This window comes from Lipotes vexillifer, unplaced genomic scaffold (assembly GCF_000442215.2).
Source record: "Lipotes vexillifer unplaced genomic scaffold, Lipotes_vexillifer_v1.1 scaffold394, whole genome shotgun sequence".
NCBI lineage: Eukaryota > Metazoa > Chordata > Mammalia > Artiodactyla > Lipotidae > Lipotes > Lipotes vexillifer.
The window spans coordinates 2,883,796-2,904,186 of NW_006791731.1; the positions used below are offsets into that span (position 1 = coordinate 2,883,796).

At 42.4% G+C, this 20,391-nt stretch overlaps 1 protein-coding gene across 1 annotated transcript in view; it reads left to right on the forward strand.

The window, feature by feature from the left end:
* Positions 1-20,391, forward strand: part of PTK2 (protein tyrosine kinase 2) — a 167,018-nt gene that overhangs the window by 7,214 nt on the left and 139,413 nt on the right. The window contains exons 2-3 of the mRNA XM_007464627.1: positions 1,345-1,511; positions 14,867-14,954. Of these exons, the coding sequence (XP_007464689.1) occupies positions 1,345-1,511; positions 14,867-14,954 (255 nt within the window). The remainder of the gene's footprint in view (positions 1-1,344; positions 1,512-14,866; positions 14,955-20,391) is intronic.

Sequence of the window (20,391 nt, forward strand, 5' to 3'; positions counted from 1 at the left end):
GACATGCCTCCTGTCCCAGTAAGAGTTCATCTTCTTCCTGAAGCTGTTGTCAGCTCTTCCAGCCGGGTTCCTTTTCATGCTTTCTCTCGGGTGCCACGTTTGCTCCCTCCCTCCATCCTTCCTCTGCCGCTCTCCTGGGCTCAATGCACAGCCTTGTCCTGGGGATCGAGGAGTCAGGAAGGGTGGTCGGCATGTGCAGGTACAGGAGTGCGGCACACGTCCTGCCCGTGGTGTGGACTCGCTGGGTCCTTGACAGTTTTTGAATATAGTGCATGTTATTATTTATCTGTTCTTATGGGTAGTGCTGGGGACATCCTTAATTGTATTATCAACAGCATTGTGCCATTATAAGTACTAGCGTGTGCAGAACTTTTAAGATGTGTCTTTCATTATAAGTTATGTGTCAGCTTCAGTTAACTGCGAGTCTTTAAAAACCAATGATGTTTTTCTCTAGTAGATAGTTCTGATTTTCCATGGTAGACATTTTCATGTTAATCTCAGAATCATTAAAAAAAAACCTCATTAATGTCCTAAAATATTGAGAAGATTGCAATGGATGGTGATTAGCACCCGCTCACGTTAAGGGTGGCAGATGGTCTCCATCGTATTCCCAAGGTGTCTTCCACGTGTGCTACCCATTTACAAACATAGACGCATGACTTAGACATCTCTGTGGGCACAGGGCAAGAATCAGTTGTAATAACACTTTCTTTTCCACAGCCCCAGGGTAAACGCCTTCTCTAGGGAGCCTTCCCTGATGCCCTCCTTCAAAGGTCACCTTCATCTCCTCTGAACTCATGGGGCACACGTGTTAGAAACGTTAGGTTGGGGGCTATTGTGAATTGCTGCATGTTAACCTATAGAGAGCAAAGAGCAGGTGGCTAGGCCTAACTTTAAGTAGCTTTTCATATGTCATCATTACTATCAGAAACATGGCCTTAATTATATGTTCCTAAATGTGTGTTTTTTAAAAATGATATTAGGGTTGCAGCCTGTTCTCAGCAATATCGTTGGTTCAGAAAGTATGTAACCTTCCACAGGTCTCATTCTTAGGAAGCCACCTGAGGTGTGGCCGTGTGCTCTGATCGGTTGGGGTGACGCAGAGATGGAGCTGCAGAAATCAGTAAAGAAAGGGGAAGTGCCTCTTTTTGTGGTTTTTAAAAAACTTTTCTTTGTTCATAAAAATACTTTTTGTGAAAAAAGATTTCTAAGTAAAATTAAGTGATTTATTTAAATTGATACACAAGATTTCTGATAATTAACTAAAAGAAATGAACATTGCATTAATTTTTAGCATGCAGTTTTTTGTTTATAACAGTCGTTTTTGTGGGGGGTATGTTTTAGGGCATCATTCAGAAGATAGTGGACAGTCACAAAGTAAAGCACGTGGCCTGCTATGGATTTCGCCTCAGTCACCTGCGGTCAGAGGAGGTTCACTGGCTCCATTTGGATATGGGTGTCTCCAATGTGAGGGAGAAGTATGAACTTGCACACCCACCAGAGGAGTGGAAGTAAGATTACAAACCTACTTTGGGGTGACTCGAACTTGATTTGTTTTGCATATTAGAGACACGCACGAGAGGATGATTATCTATGCTTAATTTTCACACTGATTGTCATTGGGACTCCTGTGTACATAGAGTTGGCCGGTAATTATTAACTAGTGATCTCTTCTGCACTTCTTTGTAGTCTGTCTTGGGGCACCGCTGACCTGGACTTGCTGAGCCGTCTGACTGATCTCATGCTTTTGTGATGACCTGTCGTTCTTCCCACTTCTCTTGTCTGTGCTGCTCTGTCCAGCCTCTGCTCTGAGGAGGACTCAAGCCCTAGTCCTTTTACTTCCTGTTCTGCTGGCACCCTTTCGTGCAGCAGGGCTCCCTGTGCCTGGAGGAGACCACACCCAATTACCTTATTAATGGGCTGCAGAGCTCGCTTTATTGTGCCCAGTACAGTAATCCACAGCCCACCGAAGAGAGTCAGCGTCTCTTGGACGTTCACACATAACATTGAAATTAGGAGGTAATCTCTTAGTGAGTCATACTGACCTTAGTGAAACTAAAAGCATTCAAGGTCAGTTAAAAGAATTCCCTATAAATTGTCCTTTTCCTGGTTCTCTCCTAATAATTTTTTTCACGTTTAAGTAAACCAAGATGTTTGTAGGAAATTATACATCTAAAAACACGTTTGAGAGAAGTATAACTTACAGAACGGGGTTCTTGCGCAGCGGTTCCCGTTTTTATAGACAGTGCTGTGGAAGTAAAGATCGTTGTAGAGTGAGGAGAGCATTCAGATGTCAGTAACCGTCAGTTCAAGGGTCTAAGTGGAGAAGATTAGAAGGATTAAAAAGAAAAGCAAACACGTTTAGGTGAGTAAATCTTTAGTTGAATAGAATCTTGACCCAGTTACGGTTTATCAAAGAAATATAGTCGTATTTTCAAATTTAGCAAATAGCTGAAACCGAGCTAACAAAACAGTCCGTGAGAATGTAGTTTGGTTGCTTTTCATCACTGATACAGCAGAGATTTGACTTCCATCTATTTGGTCAGTTAATTAAATAAGTGTTTAAAAACTAAGAATATCTAAAAGTTACTTGAAAATACCTCTAGGTATTTTTAATCAACACAACTTTGTTACCTTCTGAATTCATGCAGACATGTCAGAGGCAGCCTTCATTATAGCAATAGTTTTAGTGCTCAGTAAAGTGTTGAATGTAGATCCCTGTGTATACAAGCTTTGCTTTTGTTCTTTTAAGCCAACTTATTTTACCTAATTTCAAGTAAAATTGAGTAGGCTATTTTTTTTGGTGGAGCCTGGATCCTCAAAACTAAGAAAGATTTGGCTGACCCTCTTCAAATGAAGGGTGATGAAGATGCTACTCCTAATACTGATGAAGATGATGACATTGATGTATTGTCACCATCGAGTGGCTGTCAAGAGCCAGGCACTGTGCCAGCTATGTGCTATTTATGATTTATATATTTGTAATTTGTAAACTGTATATTTCATTTACCCAAACCCTAGGAGGTAAAGACTTGTTATCCTTATCTTACAGATGAAAACAGAGGCACAACAAAATTGATTTAAGCTGCATTCACATAGATAATTTGTGGCACAGTTTTGATTTGGATTTATAGCTCTCTGACTTCACAGTATGGGTTTTTAAAATCAACATGCCTGTCCCAATGGGAATAATGTGATCTTCAAAACTCTGAGAGTGTAGCTAGGCTTATAAGATGAGTGAGGGTGTGTGGATCGTCAGTAGAGGCGATGAGAGAAGAAAATGTGATCAGAGAGAGATACCATTGATACATGCGTGGTATCGTCCAGAGTGTGAGGGTTAATACAGATGGTTCTAAAGTGTCCGTGGGGAACAGGAGGCTGTTAAATAACCAAGCAGATTTGAAAAAGAACAAAACAGAAGTTCTGGAAATCATTGGTTAGATAAAGCAGCAGATTAGACATAGCTGAAAACTTAGTAAACAAGAAGGTGGATCTGAGAAAATTTGCCCAAAACGTAGCACAGAGATGAACAGATGGAAATTATGAAAGCAGGTGTATGTAACATGGAGAATGAGAAGGTCAACCCTTTTCTAACAGGAATTCTGAAGAAGAGAATAAAAAGGATGAGGAAGAGGAAATAATCTGAAGAGAAAATAGCTGAGAACTTTCTAGAATCAGTGAGTGACATGCGTCCTTAAGTGCAGGATTAACAAAAAATCTCAAACAGGGCGAATAAAACTAAATGCATACTTCGGCAAATTATAGTAAAATAGTGTTGTACAAAAGAAAAAGAGAGGATGTTAAAAGCAAGCAGAGAAAAATTCAGACTTCTTAACAGCATGATTGATGCCAAGACAATGGAGGGATTATACGTTCAAAGTGGTGTGAAAATATAACTGGCAGCCTGTATTTGTTTGCACAGTTAAATTCCCTCAAGAACAGATATCGGGGCTTCCCTGGCAGCGCAGTGGTTGAGAGTCCGCCTGCCGATGCAGGGGACACGGGTTCGTGCCCCGGTCTGGGAAGATCCCATGTGCCGCGGAGCGGCTGGGCCCGTGAGCCATGGCCGCTGAGCCTGCGCGTCCGGAGCCTGTGCTCCGCAACGGGAGAGGCCACAACAGTGAGAGGCCCGCGTACTGCAAAAAAAAAAAAAGAACAGATATCGGCTAAATATGAGGGTAACAGCTCAAACATTAGAAATATAACTTAAATACGAGGATAAAAGCTCAAACATTAGAAATATAACTTAAACCGTAGTTGGGTAAGTAGGTATTAGAGAAACGTAGGGATCAAAAAGAAGGAAAGAGATAGAGAAAAGGCATGGGAAACAGGATAAATAGAAATCACGAATAAGATGCAGGTATACTAATGGTGAATGGTCAGAGGTTATTAGAGTGTGATTAAAAAGTAAATTCTAGCTCTCTGCTATTTATAGGCTGTATCCAAAACAGTGATGTTCAAACATTTTTCTTTGACTTACAGGAAGAAATGTGTTTTGCCTTGAGATTTAGTGCACGTATACCCGTTTGTGTGTCTCAGAGCTATTTGTAAATAACGGACCTACATATTTCACAAAACATACTCAGCCTTATTATTTACACTAAAGTCTAAGGGTTTTCTCTTCAATGTCATTCTGTTTTGTTCTACTTAAGTAAAATAAATTAATAAATGAATAGTAAAAAGAATTTTCCTACCTACTAATGAGTCCTGATTTTCAATTTGAATAACTCTCACATAAAACATGAGTACAAGTATACCAGACAAATAATAATCGGGAAAAGAAAAGATGAGTGCTATGCTGTTAGCATCCTGTGCAAAAAACTTTCAGGATGTAGAGGGCAACTACGTAACAATAAAAGGCTCATTTCACCAGGAATTTAATAAGTATAGAAATAGATATAACTCTTAAACTTATAAATTCCTAGGCATTCCTCAAAATGTATAAAGCAAAACTAGTATTAAAGGAATAAAACTTACCTCTCCTAATAATTAAAAGGAAGAGCGCAAATAATAGTAAGTAAACACTAGTTTTAAAATTATGTATCTAACTATTTTTTCTAACGTAGAAGTATAGGATCCTGCATTCAACAGTATATTGAGCAATTTAAAAACACATCTCTACATAATTTACGGTTCGGGCTTCCCTGGTGGCGCAGTGGTTCAGAATCCGCCTGCCAGTGCAGGGGACACGGGTTCGAGCCCTGGTCCGGAAAGATCCCACATGCCGCGGAGCAGCTAAGCCCGTGTGCTGCAACTACTGAGCCTGTGCTCTAGAGCCCGCGAGCCACAACTACTGATCCCACATGCCACAACTGCTGAGCCCGCACACATGGAGCCTGTGCTTCGCAACAAGAGAAGCCACCACAAGGAGAAGCCCGCACGCCGCAACGAAGAGTAGCCCCCGCTCGCCGCAAGCAGAGAAAAGCCCGTGCGCAGCAACGAAGACCCAACGCAGCCAGAAACAATAAATAAATAAAATAAAATAATAAACTAAATAAATTTATTTAAAAAAAATAATAATAATTTATGGTTCAAAGGAAAAGGCCCAGCCTGCTGAGGGCCTGGCTTTGATGGGGTCTGTCCCTTCGCCATCCAGTCCACTCTCTGCAGTAGCTCATGGCCGCAGTCACTTCCTCCTGTCTAAATACAGCTGGCCCTCAGCATCCTCAGGTTCCCTGGTTCCGCAGCCGTGGATTCAACCAACCGCCGATAGAAAATTCTGGTGGGGGGGAACTTCCAGAAAGTTCCAAAAAGCAAAACTTGAATTTGCTGTGCCAGCATCTATTTACATAGCACCTACATTGTATAAGGTACTATTATAAGTAATCTAGCGATGCTTTCAAGTATACAAGAGGGTGTGTACCTCTTACATACGCAGGCTGTGCCAGTTTACATGAGCGTACGAGGATTTGGGTGTCTGCGCGGGATCCTGGAACAATTCCCCTGTGGATACTGAGTGTACTTCCTTCATTTAGCCTCCTGTATACCAGACTCTTCTGGTGAAGGTTTTCCTCCTCTTTTACTGACCATCACGGTCTGTCTTCTCCTGCTTAGCCTTGACGTTTGGGGCTGCTCCAGTGACCTCTTTTCCTCTTTCTGCCCACCTTAGACCTGCCTTTGGCATTAAATTCACTCTTTATTGGATAAATGCAGGAAACCAATGGACAGGTTATTGCAGTAACCCAGGAAAAAGTCACAGAAGACGATGGCTGTGGGGAGTAGTACTTGAAGGAATGAGAAGCAGCTGTACCGAGATATGTTTAAGGTAGAGCTCACCGAATTTGCTAACAAATCTTTTAAACTGTAAACACCCGAGGAAATGTGTAGGTCGTCCCTGCTCAGAAACTCCCGGGAGCCCCCCGTCACCCCGGGATCCCCCCGTCACCCCTGGAGCCCCCGTCACCCCGGGAGCCCCCCCGTCACCCCTGGAGCCCCCCATCACCCCTGGAGTCCCCCATCAGCCCAGGAGCCCCCCATCACCCCAGGAGGCCCCCGTCACCCCTGGAGGCCCCATCACCCTGGGAGCCCACTCTGAGTTTGTGATTTTACTTCTGGGTCCTCGTCTCCGTCTGCTGCTCCTCCCCTTCCTCCATTTGAGCGACTCTGGTCCCTTTGAAATCTTAGTTTTCTGTTTTCTTAGATACTCAGGGTAGGGTCTCATTTGATGGTCTCTTCTCTGTTGCCAGCCTTCTTGCTTGTTGAATACAGTAACCCTTCATCTCACTTCTCTTTTTGCCTTTATCTTTTCCAACTTTTCACTTGCTTGACCTTGGCCACACTGGCGCTCTTACTGGCTCTTGAACAAACCAAGTGGATTGTTCCTGGTGCCTTTGAACTTGATGCTCAACTGCTGTGTGTACTCGTCTGCCATTTCCGGCCTGGCTTGGACCTCCCTTCGTTAGGGCAGGTGCTCCACTGTCACCTCCTCCCCAGGGCCTTTTCCAGCCTTTCTGTCTACAGAGCCCACTGCCCGCCTGGTACAGTCTCTCTCCCTCAGGGACTCCGTTGTATTCACTGCTCGGTTCTGGACGTGCCAGGTATATAGTAGGCACCCAGTACAAAATATTTTAAGTGGAAGTTGAATCAGTGATAATGAAATTATCATCTAGGAACTGAACAGGACTAGTTTATGTTAGTAACAGTCTTCATATTAACACGCTTCTTGCTGTGTGTCAGACATTGCCTGAGAGCCTTGATAACCTGCCCGTGGTCACACAGCTTAAATGGGTGGCAGAGTAGAAACTGGGTCCATGCACCAGCTCTTTCTTTATTCCTGTGTTAGGTATGTGACTACAAGAAACAGAACACTGACAATTTGCTATACGCCTGAAACTAACACAACACTGTAACTCAACTGTACTCCATTAAAAATTTAAAAAATTTTAAAAAAAGAAACAACATTGAGACCTCCTCTCTCAGTCCATGGGTGGACATGTGAGGGTAATTGCAGCTCTGGCTTTACTTTTGAGAAGTAGGATGTTAATATTCAAATGAAAGTGCCAAGATGCATCAGAATAATTGGATATTAGTTTCCATTCCTGTGGGGTTTTTGAACATAGATTTTTCTTTTTCGCAGTGTCTGCTATAGTATCTCCTCATATAGTTAAATAAACCTGAGATCTAAACTTGTTTAATGGAGTCTTAGTTTTTCTAAGGCCTCGATAAGCAGCTGCAGCACACACATTTGGTCATAACTGTCTCAAGCGGGATGGCCTTACAGAGATGTCATGACGTGTCATTGGGGAGAGGAAAGGCTGATTTGATAAATGGCTATCCTCGTAGGAAGAATAACAACAAAATTAGATCCTACCTTGAACAATACACAGAAATCCACCTGAGATGGATTAAGTTTAAAAAAAAAAGAGAGAAAGCTTAATGGAAAATATAGTTGAATGTGTCTTTGGCTCTAGAGTAGGAAGGTTTTCTTAATACTCCAAAAACATTCACTCTGAAAGACGAGAATAATAAATTTGACTTTAATGCGGTGAAAACATTCTGTTTATCAAAAGGTGTATTTTCAAAACTGCAGAAATGGTAATTCCCTGGCAGTCTGGTGGTTAGGACTCTGTGCTTTCACTACTGAGGGCGCGGGTTCAGTCCCTAGTCAGGGAACTAAGATCCCACAAGCTGTGAGGTACGGCCCCCCCCCCAAAAAAAAGTGCAGAAACAAGTTGCAACTAGGAGAAGACATTCTGCTGATCAATGTGAAGTCTCAGATTGGCATGAGACTTGAGCTCTTTTCATAAAAGAGAAGACAAGTTTGACTAGTAATCACAGGAAGACACTGTCATCTTCCTCAGTGCTCAGGGAAGTACGAATCTAGGCCATTAGATTCCATCTTACACTGTCTGGTTGGCAGAAAGTAAGTTGTCTGGCAGAATTAATAGCAGGAGAGGTTATGGATCTGACAGGATCTTGCCTGCTCTGCTGGGGAGAATGTAAATTGGTAAAAAAACATTTGGGAAAATGGCATAGCATCCTCATGACATACCCTACTATCCTGCTGTTCCACTTCAAGTTCTGTCCTCGAGAGACTCTTGCATTTCTCTACTAGGCTAGAGACCCAAGAACGTTCGTAGAATAACCAGTGATGGTTAAGTCAGTTGCAGAATATTCACAGTGGAATGTTACACTAGTCAAAATGAATGATCAGGACTTGCAACAGTGTGGATAAATCTTAGACAAATACCATCGTGTGACAAAAGGCAATCCCAGGATACCTGTGTGAGTGCACTAAATAGCAATACCATTGAGTTGCACGCATCAAAGTGGTTACCTTTGCGGGGTGGGGTGGTGCGCCACGCGGCTTGCAGGATCTTAGTTCCCCAAGCAGGGATTGAACCCGGGCTCTGGCAGTGAGAGCGTGGAGTCCTGACCACTGGACCGCCGGGGAATTCCCTAAAATGGTTACTGTTTATGTGAATTTTACCTCAGTTAAAAAACAGAAAGTCCCAGGAGATGACATACAGCATGATATACTTTTACAAAGTAAAAAGAAAAATAAACCTAAGAATATTGTTGGGAACACATCAGATGGGTAAGACGATATTGAACATGTAAATAAAGGGTCGGGGGAGATGCTCTGTCTAGAGCCTCTGTGGGGAGAGCACCCTGCCCCCTCCCGTCCTCTTAGGGGCCCTCAGGGACTTGTGTGGAATCCTCGGGTCCTGAGGCAGAGCCCGAGGCCACTGCGCTGCATGCACAGACACGGGCCCTGCTTCCTTCCCAGTCTTTCCGGGAGCAGGCACTTGCTCATCTGTCCCTGGGGTCCTGGGATATCTCGGTTAGGTAGATGGTGTTTGCTAGGATCTTGAGTCAGCCAAAAAAGTTTGAATTACAGTACCATACCTAGTTTATAGTGTAGCAAAAGGTATCATGCAGTTTTGAGAGATTTCTTCCAAAGAGATTTAAACTTTAAAGTTTTGCACCTAGATAATTAAATTCTAGTTAAATTTTGATTAACTAAATTTTGGTTATCTGGAATCACCTACATGGACTGGTCTGACTTCTGAGCAGGTTAATCAGATATTAAATGGCCCAGTCCTTTTGGTGTAGGATTCAGGGCTTTGAGAGCCAGGTCTGAGAGGAGGCTCTCTTGGCATTTGAGAGAGAATTGTGGGGCTTCTGCAGAGCAAATGAAAAAGAAAGTCCTTTTCATCGTTATCAGATGTGGTTCACATTCTCCTGCTCACGGCTGTTGAGCAGCTCCTCTCCTCGCTCTGTAAAGGGACGGTTTTTTTTTTTCAGACCTTTGCAGGAAAAAAAAAAAGTCTTTTATGTAGAGGAAAGGTTTCCCTTTTCAAAGATGACAAAAGAAAATGACTAATGATACCTTAGGAAGTTTTAGATTGTATTTTGATAATTTTCTATGTTATCTTGAAACGACATTCCGTGTGCCTATACCTTAATTTGAAAAGCTAGTCTTTCATTATAACACTGAATTCAACAAGAGTTCTTTAGAAGATTTAAAGCAGTAAGAGAGTAAATAGAGGAACATTCTGACAAGTTTGGAAGTGACCCCTTTCAGAAACAGGATGGACTTCCAAATTTGCTGATTTATTAATTGAACATTTATTGGATGCTTCTGCACCAGACACTGACAGCACAAAGATGAACAGATTTCTGGCCGGTCTGTGGCTACACAAAACTGATGTTTATTGACCAGGCTGGTTTAAAACTCGTTCTGGTGGTTATTTGTTATTACAGCTACAGAATAGTCAGTCTTAGGTATGTGAGAATTTCTTTTTATTCTCAGTATGTATCAAAAGTTGCAAAAATAGTACACAGAAATCCTGTGTACCCTTCAGTCAGCTTTGCTAAATGTTAAAATCTTACTTAAACATAGTCCAGATATTGAAACCAGGAACTTAACATTGATACAATACTATTAACTAATCTACAGATGTCATCAAATTTCACAGTTGTCCCTTCTCTGGCCCAGGATCCAGATCAGAGCACCATGTGTCTCAGTGTCCTGTTGCCTTGGGTCTTCTCTAATCTGGGACAAGTCCTCAGGCTGTCTTTGTCTTTGATGACCTTGACCCTTTTGAAGAACACTGGCTGGTTGTACCGTGTTCCCCAATTTGGGTTTGTCTGTTTTTTTTTTTTTTTCCATGATTATATTGAGCTTATGCATTTGGGGAAGAGCACCACAGCCAAGGTGTTGGTTTTCTCACTGCATTTTAGCAGGAAGTCTTCGATGATGCTATGACTCATTTTACTGGCGGTTTTAACTTGGATCGTTTGATGTAAGGTGGTGGCCAGGTTTCTCTGTTATAAAGTTATTATTCTCCCCTTTGTAGTTAAGTAATATCTTCTGGGGAAGTACAGAGACTGTGCACATACTCTGTTTCTCATTGTATTTTCACCCACTAATCTCAGCATCATTGGTGATTCTTTTTTGCAGTATTCATTACTGTAATTTTTGCCAAATGGTGAGTTTCTGTTTCTACCCTTCCTTCTAGGGTTTTTAAATTGGAAGTCTACTGTAAGAAAGAGCTGCCCACACCACATTGTTTATGAGGGTCATCTGTGTAGTTCTGTGAAATTGTACTTTTGTTTATTTCACTGCTCACGGTCTGGCCAGCTAATCCTTCTCCTGTCAGGGTTATCAGATCTTCATCCAGCTCAACTTTTCAAAAACGTTTCCTGCCCCTCCCCATCAGTAGTCCCTTAGCATGTGGGTATCTTGGTGCCCATAGTTGGAGGTAAGACTGAGGAAGTTAGTTGTTGGTGGCATTAATGTTAATATATTACTTAGTGGAAGCAAAAGGATGGTTTTATTTGGGGCATGTTGTAGTTAGCTGCTGCTCAGAAATCCATGGAGTGGCCTAGAGCAGAGACGTGGAAATGTGTCAGGACACAGCCAGGCTCTTAGAAGAGCAGCAGAAGTATGAGGAAGACGGTGAGTTTCACGGAGGAGAAGGGAGTGGCGATGCTGGTACGAGCGGGCAGATAGGCTGTGGGCTTCAGGTGCTGCGGCGTAAGGGCTGGGGTGAGGTGTTTGGACTGGAATTAAAGTGGGAGGCCTCGAACAAAGTTTCCGTAGGGTTGTGAGGGGGAATATGCTAGACGGTAGTGGGCTGAAGCAGGGACCAAAACCCTTAATACGATCTAAAGACCTTGCCCACCCCCATGACCAAGATCAACTTACATTCCTCTCTGTTTCTAAGCACAGGTGCCTTCTCTTAGTTTCATTCTGCCTCTGGGCATTCAGGCATGTTGAAGTGGAATCCCAGGTCTGCCTACTAATAGCTGTGGCACCTTGGCAAAATTACCTAATTCCTAAAATTCATTTCTCCCCCATCTATGAAAATTGGGTGAACTAGTAACCTGGTCACTATTTCTGGCCAGTCCCCTCCTGGCCGCCCTTTGGTGCCTGTTGTCTGCTCTACCTAGTACCACCTGGCTAGGCCTCAGTAATGCGATGTTACTGCTCTGGCCATGCTGCCCCTGGTGCTTCCTCTCTCACTGGGATGGGCACCACCACCATGATGAGCAGAGGGTCCTGTGAGATCTGCAGGCTCCTGATCCCACGCAGTTTACTCATTGCCCTCGGTCAGTGGCTATAGCTGCATTTGCCCCCAAGCACCCTCTGGCCTCAGGGCCTTTACACACACCCCCGCCCCCCCACCCCCACACCGCACATAACTGCATAACTCCCTTTAGATCTTCCTTCAGGTATCGCTGAGTCAGTGACCTTCAGCAGCTCCCTTTATCAAATAGTGCTTCATCATTTGTTACTCGCCTTATTTGCTTTCATCACATTACCTGCCACCTCAGAGATACGTACGTGTTTGCTGTCTGCCTTCCATCACAAAAGTAGAGACTTTGTGAAGGCTGGTACTCCGTGCCTGTTTTACTCACTAATGTCTTCCCAGCCTCTCAAGCTGTGCCTGTAGACGGCTAGTGCCGAAGTAAATCTTTGTTGAGTAATGACTGATGAGGCAGATAAACCGTCAAGATGGTTGTGATGGTGTGTGCAGTGACAGCTCACTCACTTCTCCTGGCGTCCTGATGAGAAAATTGAGGCACAGAGAGGTGATGGCAGACAGTGAACAAGTGATGGAGCCAGAATTCAGGCGCAGGCGGTCTTGATCCAGAGCCCACATTCTTTCTGCTTCTGTGGGATTGTTGCTGATGAAAAGAAGTCATCTGGTTAAAATGCTTATCACAATTTCTGTCATATCCTGAGTAGTCCCTAAACGTTAGTTGATGTCATCATCAGGATGCTGGATGTTAAGAGCATGGAGGTGGAGCCAGGCTGCCAAATGTTTGACTTTTGGACCAGTTTTGTTTTTTTTTGTTTTTTTTGTTTTTAAACCGTTAAAATGGAGTAACATTAATACCAAAGCCTCCTGCAGCCTGTTTGATCCTGGAGCTTCCAGCCTGGGAACTGGTTGCTTGCTTTTGCCAGCATTTGTTCACCTGGTCTGCTGAATGTAAATAAGTACACTTTTGTTCTTTGATTATTATGTTGATTAAGAGAAATGGTTCATATAAGGTGCCTGGTAAGTCCTAAACTCAAAATAAATGAAACCTATTGTGCTTCTACAAGTAGTTGCCCAATGTAAAATATCTGCAGTAAGTTATTGGAACTCCTTCAGAGAGCAAAAGTACAATGGAACCTCATTGTTTGGCAATTGTGTCTTTTAATAAGACGGACACTTAAAAAATCTCAGCAGAACTTGTGTATGTGTATCTTGCATTTTTTCTACCCTTAATTGAACCAAAAGAATTGTACTAATTACTTTGCATTGTTTTCCCTGTGAGCCTAATACATTTTTAGAAGATCAGTTTATGAAACTTGTAGAAAAAATTCATATCTTTATAACCTTTGTGTAGGCAAATATTTTATAAACAAAACACTAAGATAATTTATTAAAAAGAAAAGGAATAAATAGGACTGCATAAAAATCACAAACTTCCTTCCTCAAAAGATACTGTTAAAATAAAAAGATTTTAAAAATAATTTTTAAAAGGTACCATTAAAATAGTGGAAGGCAAGCCATAGAGTGGGAGAGGATATTCACTAGGTCTAACAAAGGCCTTACGTCCAGAACATGTAAAGAATACCTACAGGGCTTCCCTGGTGCAGTGGTTGAGAGTCCGCCTGCGGATGCAGGGGACGCGGGTTCGTGCCCCGGTCCGGGAAGATCCCACATGCCGCGGAGCGGCTGGGCCCGTGAGCCATGGCCGCTGAGCCTGCGCGTCCGGAGCCTGCGCTCTGCAATGGGAGAGGCCACAACAGTGAGAGGCCGGCGTACCGCAAAAAAAAAAAGAATACCTACAAATCAGTGGTGGGGGTGGGGGTGGGGGTGGGGGGACGACTCAGTAAAAAAGGGACAAAAGCTTTAACGGACACTTCACAAAAGAAGATATAACCAAAAATGCTCAATTATCAAATGAAGAAGTGCCCATTGTGTTACTCGTCAAGGAAGTACTAGTTCAAACCGCTGTGTACTCTTGCTGTAACTATCAGAGGTCCTAAAATGAAAAGGTTAGGAGTGCCAAGTGGAGGTGAGGAATAGTGGAACCGGAGCGCCCCGTGCTGCTTGTGGGAGTGTACGTTGGTACAGCTCTTTGCCTTACCCTTTGGTCACATCTGTGCTGCCTAATGTGTGTGTTCGTTAGGATCCAGTGACGATACTCCTGGTCTGCATCCAGCAGAGATGTGTACATGTGTTCACCAAAAGGCATGCATGTGAGTGTTCATACCGGTGGACACACACATACACAGAATGAGGCACAGAGAGAGCATTCTGGTGAAATTCGTTTGTTTTGACCATTCTTGAAGTTTGGCTTCCTGAGCAAAATTACTTTCTTAGAGGAATATAAAGAGTGCTCGTAGCATTATTCTTAATAGCCCCAAGGTGGAAACTACTCAAACGGCATCACAGTAATGTGGATGAATGATTGTGGTCTATCATACAGTGCAGGACTGTCAGCTATGAGCAAACTGCAGTTACTCGATAGGGAGGAGTCTCACGAGCGTATTGGTGAATGAAAGAAGCCAGACACACGAGAGTACATCCTGTGTACCTCCAGGCATGCAGAGCTCACCTCTGGGCAGTAGAAGGTGGTGCTGCCCCTGGGCAGTGGGGCTGGAGGGACTTCTGGGCGCCCTCTGGGCCTCTCATCAGGCTCTGTCTCCTGCAGAATCCTCGAGCTGTAGCGTACTCACATGCACGTTTTTGTGCTGAAAAAGAAAACATTTACATTGACAGATTAATTGATTATATTTTAACTTATTTTTAAAATAATATTTCAGAGTAATTGGCAGTGCCATACTCAAAATAATTTTGTAGACTATGAATTGAGAAAATGACTTATTTCTAATTGCTTTATTTTGTTAATTATTTTTTAGATATGAATTGAGAATTCGTTATTTGCCAAAAGGATTTCTAAACCAGTTTACTGAAGACAAGCCAACTCTGAATTTCTTCTATCAACAGGTACAGGAGGATGCTTTAATAACACTTTTTTTCTTTGTTTCTTTGAATCCTATTTATTTCATGGTTTTATTTTAGAATTAGACTAAACCTAACATTTGGGAGAATATAAATTTGTCACCGTAGAGCAGTGAGATTCTTAAAATTAGTAAGAAATTATGAATTGTTGACACTGAATTTTTGTATGCTTGGGCAGATCTTAAAAGATACTTCTTTTAAGTAGAGACAGGAAGTCCTAAGTGCCACAACCATTGTTCTGTCTTTAATTCAAGTGTAATTATGCCTGAATATCAACAAATTTGTCAGATGTTTATTCAGAGCCAACTATACCCATATAATCTCAATAGCACTTTGCGCAACAAAGCAGAATTGACTTTTTTACACTAAAAGGAGCTTTCTTTTTACCCTGTATTAGTTAGACAATAAATACTTGTGGCATAAATGAACCAAAACAGTTTTCCAGTCAAATAAGTGTTACTTGTAAGTATGTGTGAAGAGTTCAAAAAAAGTCTAATGAATATCAGCGAGACTTTGTATATACAATTTTGCAATTAAATACGCTGGAAAATTTTTTATTTTAATAAAATTATTCATTAAATGCCTATTCGGGGTCAAGAATGCAGAAATTAATGACATAATCTGTACTTCTAAATTCCTCAGTCTAGTGGATTTCCTGTAAACAGCATCTTTGTGTTCAGTCCTGTGCTGTTTATAAGCGCAAATGGTGTGGCCATGCCTGGGCGGAGGTGCTAACACAGGGGTGGTTTGGGGTCCAGGCGGCTCCCCTGCAAACTGTCCTTTAACGCAGCGGTCCCCAACATTTTTGGCACCAGGGACCGGTTTCGTGGAGGGCAGTTTTTCCATGGAGCGGGGAGGGTGATAGTTCAGGCGGTGATGTGAGGGATGGGGAGCGATGGGGAGCGGCAGGTGAAGCTTCGCGCCCTCCCGCCGCTCACCTCCTGCTGTGCAGCCCAGTTCCTAACAGGCCGTGGGCCGATACCAGTCCACGGCCTGGGGGTTGCGGACCCCTGCTTTAAGGAGTCTCCAACTTTGTAGGTGAGGAAGAGAGGTACTTTGGAAAACATGGTGCATTTAAATCTGAGCTAAAATGATTTGAAAGGAAATGGGTGAGAGAGATGAGACCACATCACGTAAAGAGAGGGTTTTAGGTTTTCTCCTGCAGATAATTGGGAGCACTTATAGAATTTAATTAGCAAATGTCATGATCAGAATTTTTTTTTTAAATAAGACCACTCTGATGTGATGGCTGTACCAGGGATGGATTGGGTCTTAAAAAGGCTGTAACCTAGTGGGGGCTTGTCACCCATTTAGGCAGGAAGCTAGAAAGCTGGGAGGTCCAACGGTGTGGTAGGAAGCAAACTTAGTGGATGGATTTGCTAGGACTAGAGACTGAACGAACTGGAGCATGAAAATGAAGAAGAAAGAGGCCGATGGCGTCAACCCAGTCACTCGGTGTCAGGAAGGAGAAAAGGTGGGTGGGGTTTGGTAGGAGAGCAAGGTAGATGGTTTCATTTCTCTGTTGAGGTAAGTGGATATTCCTGCTTTTAAGATCCAACCTGTGAGAGCAGCATCCAGCTCTTGAGATGTTTTCTTGTCCGTGAAGTAAAAGTCATATAGGAAATGTAAGGTGTTAGGTGAGGTACTTGTGGGAACTTTTGAAGGTTTAGAATAATACGGAGTCGAATGGGAGAGGGATTTGCGTTCAACGAAGCAGAGGGAAATCCTGTTTGGACTCCAGCTGAGCATGTGTGAGGCCTACTTGTTATGGAGCGGTTTCAGTTTACAGGCTGCCTCTCTTCTGCGTCCCTGCATCTGGCCCCCTAGCCGTCTGCCCAGCTTCATATTTTGGTGAAGGAGGTGACAGAGTTTAGTTAACAGATGTATTTATATTGTATTCTTCTCTCTCGTAGATGATCTATATCACTGGTATCTATATCTATATCCGTGACTCCTTTAGTGACATTGATTTCCAGGATGCATGAGATGGGCCTAAATAGCTCTCAGTTATTCCTTTTTATAATTTCTAGGCTAACCTAAAAGTTGGCAACTTTTATGTTCCTTTCACGCTGTTACTAGGTTGTCCTACTTTTTCCTTTCGGAAGACCTTGCTTCTATGTATACGATTAAAAGCTAGCACACGTACCGGTGTATCCCAGATTTCCTCTTACTAATAGGACGTATCTTACTGCAGTCTGTGATTTGGGTGAGTGGCCTCTATAAAGCCCGAGAGGTGTGAGGTGTCGTTAGCCCGCATACTGTGCCTGTTCTGCATCTCACAGCTCTGTGACTCCAGGTGCCTCCCTTAGTTTCTTCGCATGTAGGTGTATAACACCTCCTGCATAGGGTCTTTATGTTAATTAAGTGAGGTCTGATTGTCTACCATATAACTGCCCAGTAACACCTGGAATTTCAGTCTGTACACAGTTACCAGGCTTTTGAGGATTCAGCGTTTCCACTTGGGTGGCACAATACAAATGTGAGCTGCACACTGTGGGATGGGACACACCTCTTCCTTCCCATTTGCTCTGAATGCAAACCTTCCAGCCCCTCCACCCCACCTTCTGCTTTCATCCATTCCTAGAATTTCTCTTCTTCAGCCTGTCCCCTTTTAAATTTTTTAAAATTGTTAAATCTTACATTACAGTTTTAGAAAGTCCAGAAAATATTCTAAAACGTCACTTAAATTATCTCTGTCCTAATAATTACTTTCATTTTGTGTATGCTTTTATAATATCCTACCAAGTACTTGTAATTTAAGGGAAATAGAAGTGTAATCATAGTAACACCTCTTTCCCGTGTTGATGGCCGGTGTTACTACTTATCCAGGCCTATAACTAGTGAACTGCAGCTCTGTTCATGGGTATGGAAGTTGTGATGTTAAATGCTATTGTTTAAAACAGGCCATATAAAAAATAAAGCGTGTAATATTGTTCCATTTATGTGAGAAAAATGTACATTTATTTTACCCTCATCTGACAAAGTTTTAGAAATAGTATGATTTTTGCATTGCTGCTTTGGCAAGTAATTTTATACTTATTTGACTTCTTGTGATAATCTTTCAGTGCAGAGTCTGTCCTGGTCTGTGCATGGAAGTTCTAGAACTAGAATTTCTTTCTTTCTAGAACTATTAGAGGTGATCCAAACGTTATCCTACCCAGGCAGTACCCAACTTGGGAACAGATTTAATTTCAGTGTTGAAAAATCAGTTAGGAATTCAGAACTTCCTCCTATTTAAACAAATATGCCAAAAAAAAAAGTATAAATAAAAAACTGGCCCTTCAGCTATTTATAGCCAAAGTCTTTTGAACTGAGAATGCAGCTGAAATATCTGTAAGAACTTGTGTGTGGAAATTTTCACCAAATTCTGAGAGAAATTATTTTATAAGGGCCTCAGAATTTGATGACACCCATTATTTAATTTTAAAGTTATGTAATTTTTGATGCAAATATGTTGAGATGCATACACATATGCGTACATCCAATTTCACTGAATTCCAAGCTAAATTGATCCACTTTTAAGGGGCTCAGGTTTTGATGACATGTTTAGATTCTATAACATCTGATACATGTGTTCTTTAGTAAGGTGTGATAATAATCAAATGAATACCTCTGACCCCACTGCCTAGAGGAAGAGAACATGCCTGATGTTTCCTGGTCCCATGTCCCTGTGACACCCCCCAATCCCAACCCCTTCACTCCAGGCAGACAGCCATGGTCCTGAATTGTGTATTTATCATTCTCTTACTTTTGTTTGCTGGTTGTCACATTTTACAGCATACGTGTGCACATCTCAATTCTGGCCTTAGGATAGAAGCTGACTCTAGCTCTCCCCTGAGCCCTCTGCATTCCATCATTAGTCTGAGTAGGTTTTTTGGTTTGGTTTTGTTCGTTTGTTATTCAGCTCATAGAAGCTTTTCAGAAGACTTTAAAAAATATTTTATTCAGCATTTTTAGTTGTTTTCAATGAGCACTGTGGCCAGGACATTGGGTCCACTGTGTTGGTAGAAATGGAAGTGATCACATAGGGCTTTAAAATTTTATCCCTTTTGGTTCATTTCCACAATAATTTGCACTGTGGTTAGAGACTGTGGTTCATTTGAACTCGTTGTTCAGACTTTTTGGACTTGTTTCATCGTCTTGCATGTTGAGATTTTGCCAGGCGTTCAGCTTTGCTTGAGCGAACGTGTCTGCTCTGGCTGTGCATTGAGCTCGGTAGATAGCCATCAGTTTGAGCTTGTTCATTGTGCTGTTCACAGCTCCTGTGTCTCTGTTCTGTCTTCCTGCTTGAAGGATGGTGTTGCTGGGAGAACCGCGGTTCTGGTTCAGAACCACACGGGAGTCGTTCTCCCTTAGAACTTCGGCGGTGTTCTCTGCTGTGTATGATCCCTGTGGCTGCCGTTGAGAAATGGCTGTCGTAGTCTGCTCATCTGTCTCCTCTCTCTGGGTGGCTTTAAGATCCTTACTTGTCCTCAGTGTTTTGCAGTTTTCTTACAAACTAGGTGGGATTCCCACTTATTTTTCCTGCTTGATCTGTGTTGTGTGGCCAGGACCTCTGGGTTCCTGTCGTTTTAATCGGTCCTGGAGATGTCTTCGTTGGCGTCTGCTCAGATACTGCCTTTTCTTCCTTCTTAGTTATTCCTCCTGAGATTTCAGTTGAGATCTCCATCAGAACATCTCAGACTGTATCTACTGACGCCTCTTTTTTGTTCTCAACTCCTGTCTCCCTGAGATCTGGATTCACATAAATCTTTCAGATCACCAACCCTCCTCAGCTGTGGCCAGTTTCATGTCTAGTGCATTTGTTGGATTTTTATTTATTTTTCAAGTTTTCTCTCTCCCCGCACCCGCCGTTCTTCAGTCTGCCAGGCCATCTTTTGTGGCCCTTATTGTTAACTAGTTTTTCTGTCCCCTCTTTTTTTTTTTTTTTTTTTTTTTTTTATCATTTCCAATGGAGTTGATGTCTCTATTCTGAATCCGAATTGTAACATCTGGAGTCTGTGGGCTTTACAACTGTTGGTGGTGACCTCCACTGACTCTTATTCACAGCGGCTTGTTTTCTTGAATGTTTGTTATGAGCCTAGTGTTTTGTTGAACTTCATGTGCGGGGATCTTGAGGGTCTACACTGGGCAATAGTGCATACTCCTGAGTGTTATCTGTTGTTTCTGTTTTAGAAGAATCAGTATTTTTATTACTTTGGTTCTCTTATCAGGATAGAAGCAAAAGAATTATGTTTAGATTTCCTCTATACTAGCTCCATCCCATGAAAGAGAAAGAAAACTTATAATAAACTACCTTAATTTTATTATCCCTTAATTCGAAATTTCACCCAAGCCCACTACTCATCATGCCCCTTGTTTGGATGGAGTCATGAGGAAAACAACACGTCAGTGGGTGTATTGAGCGTTGGGTTGCTGGTGG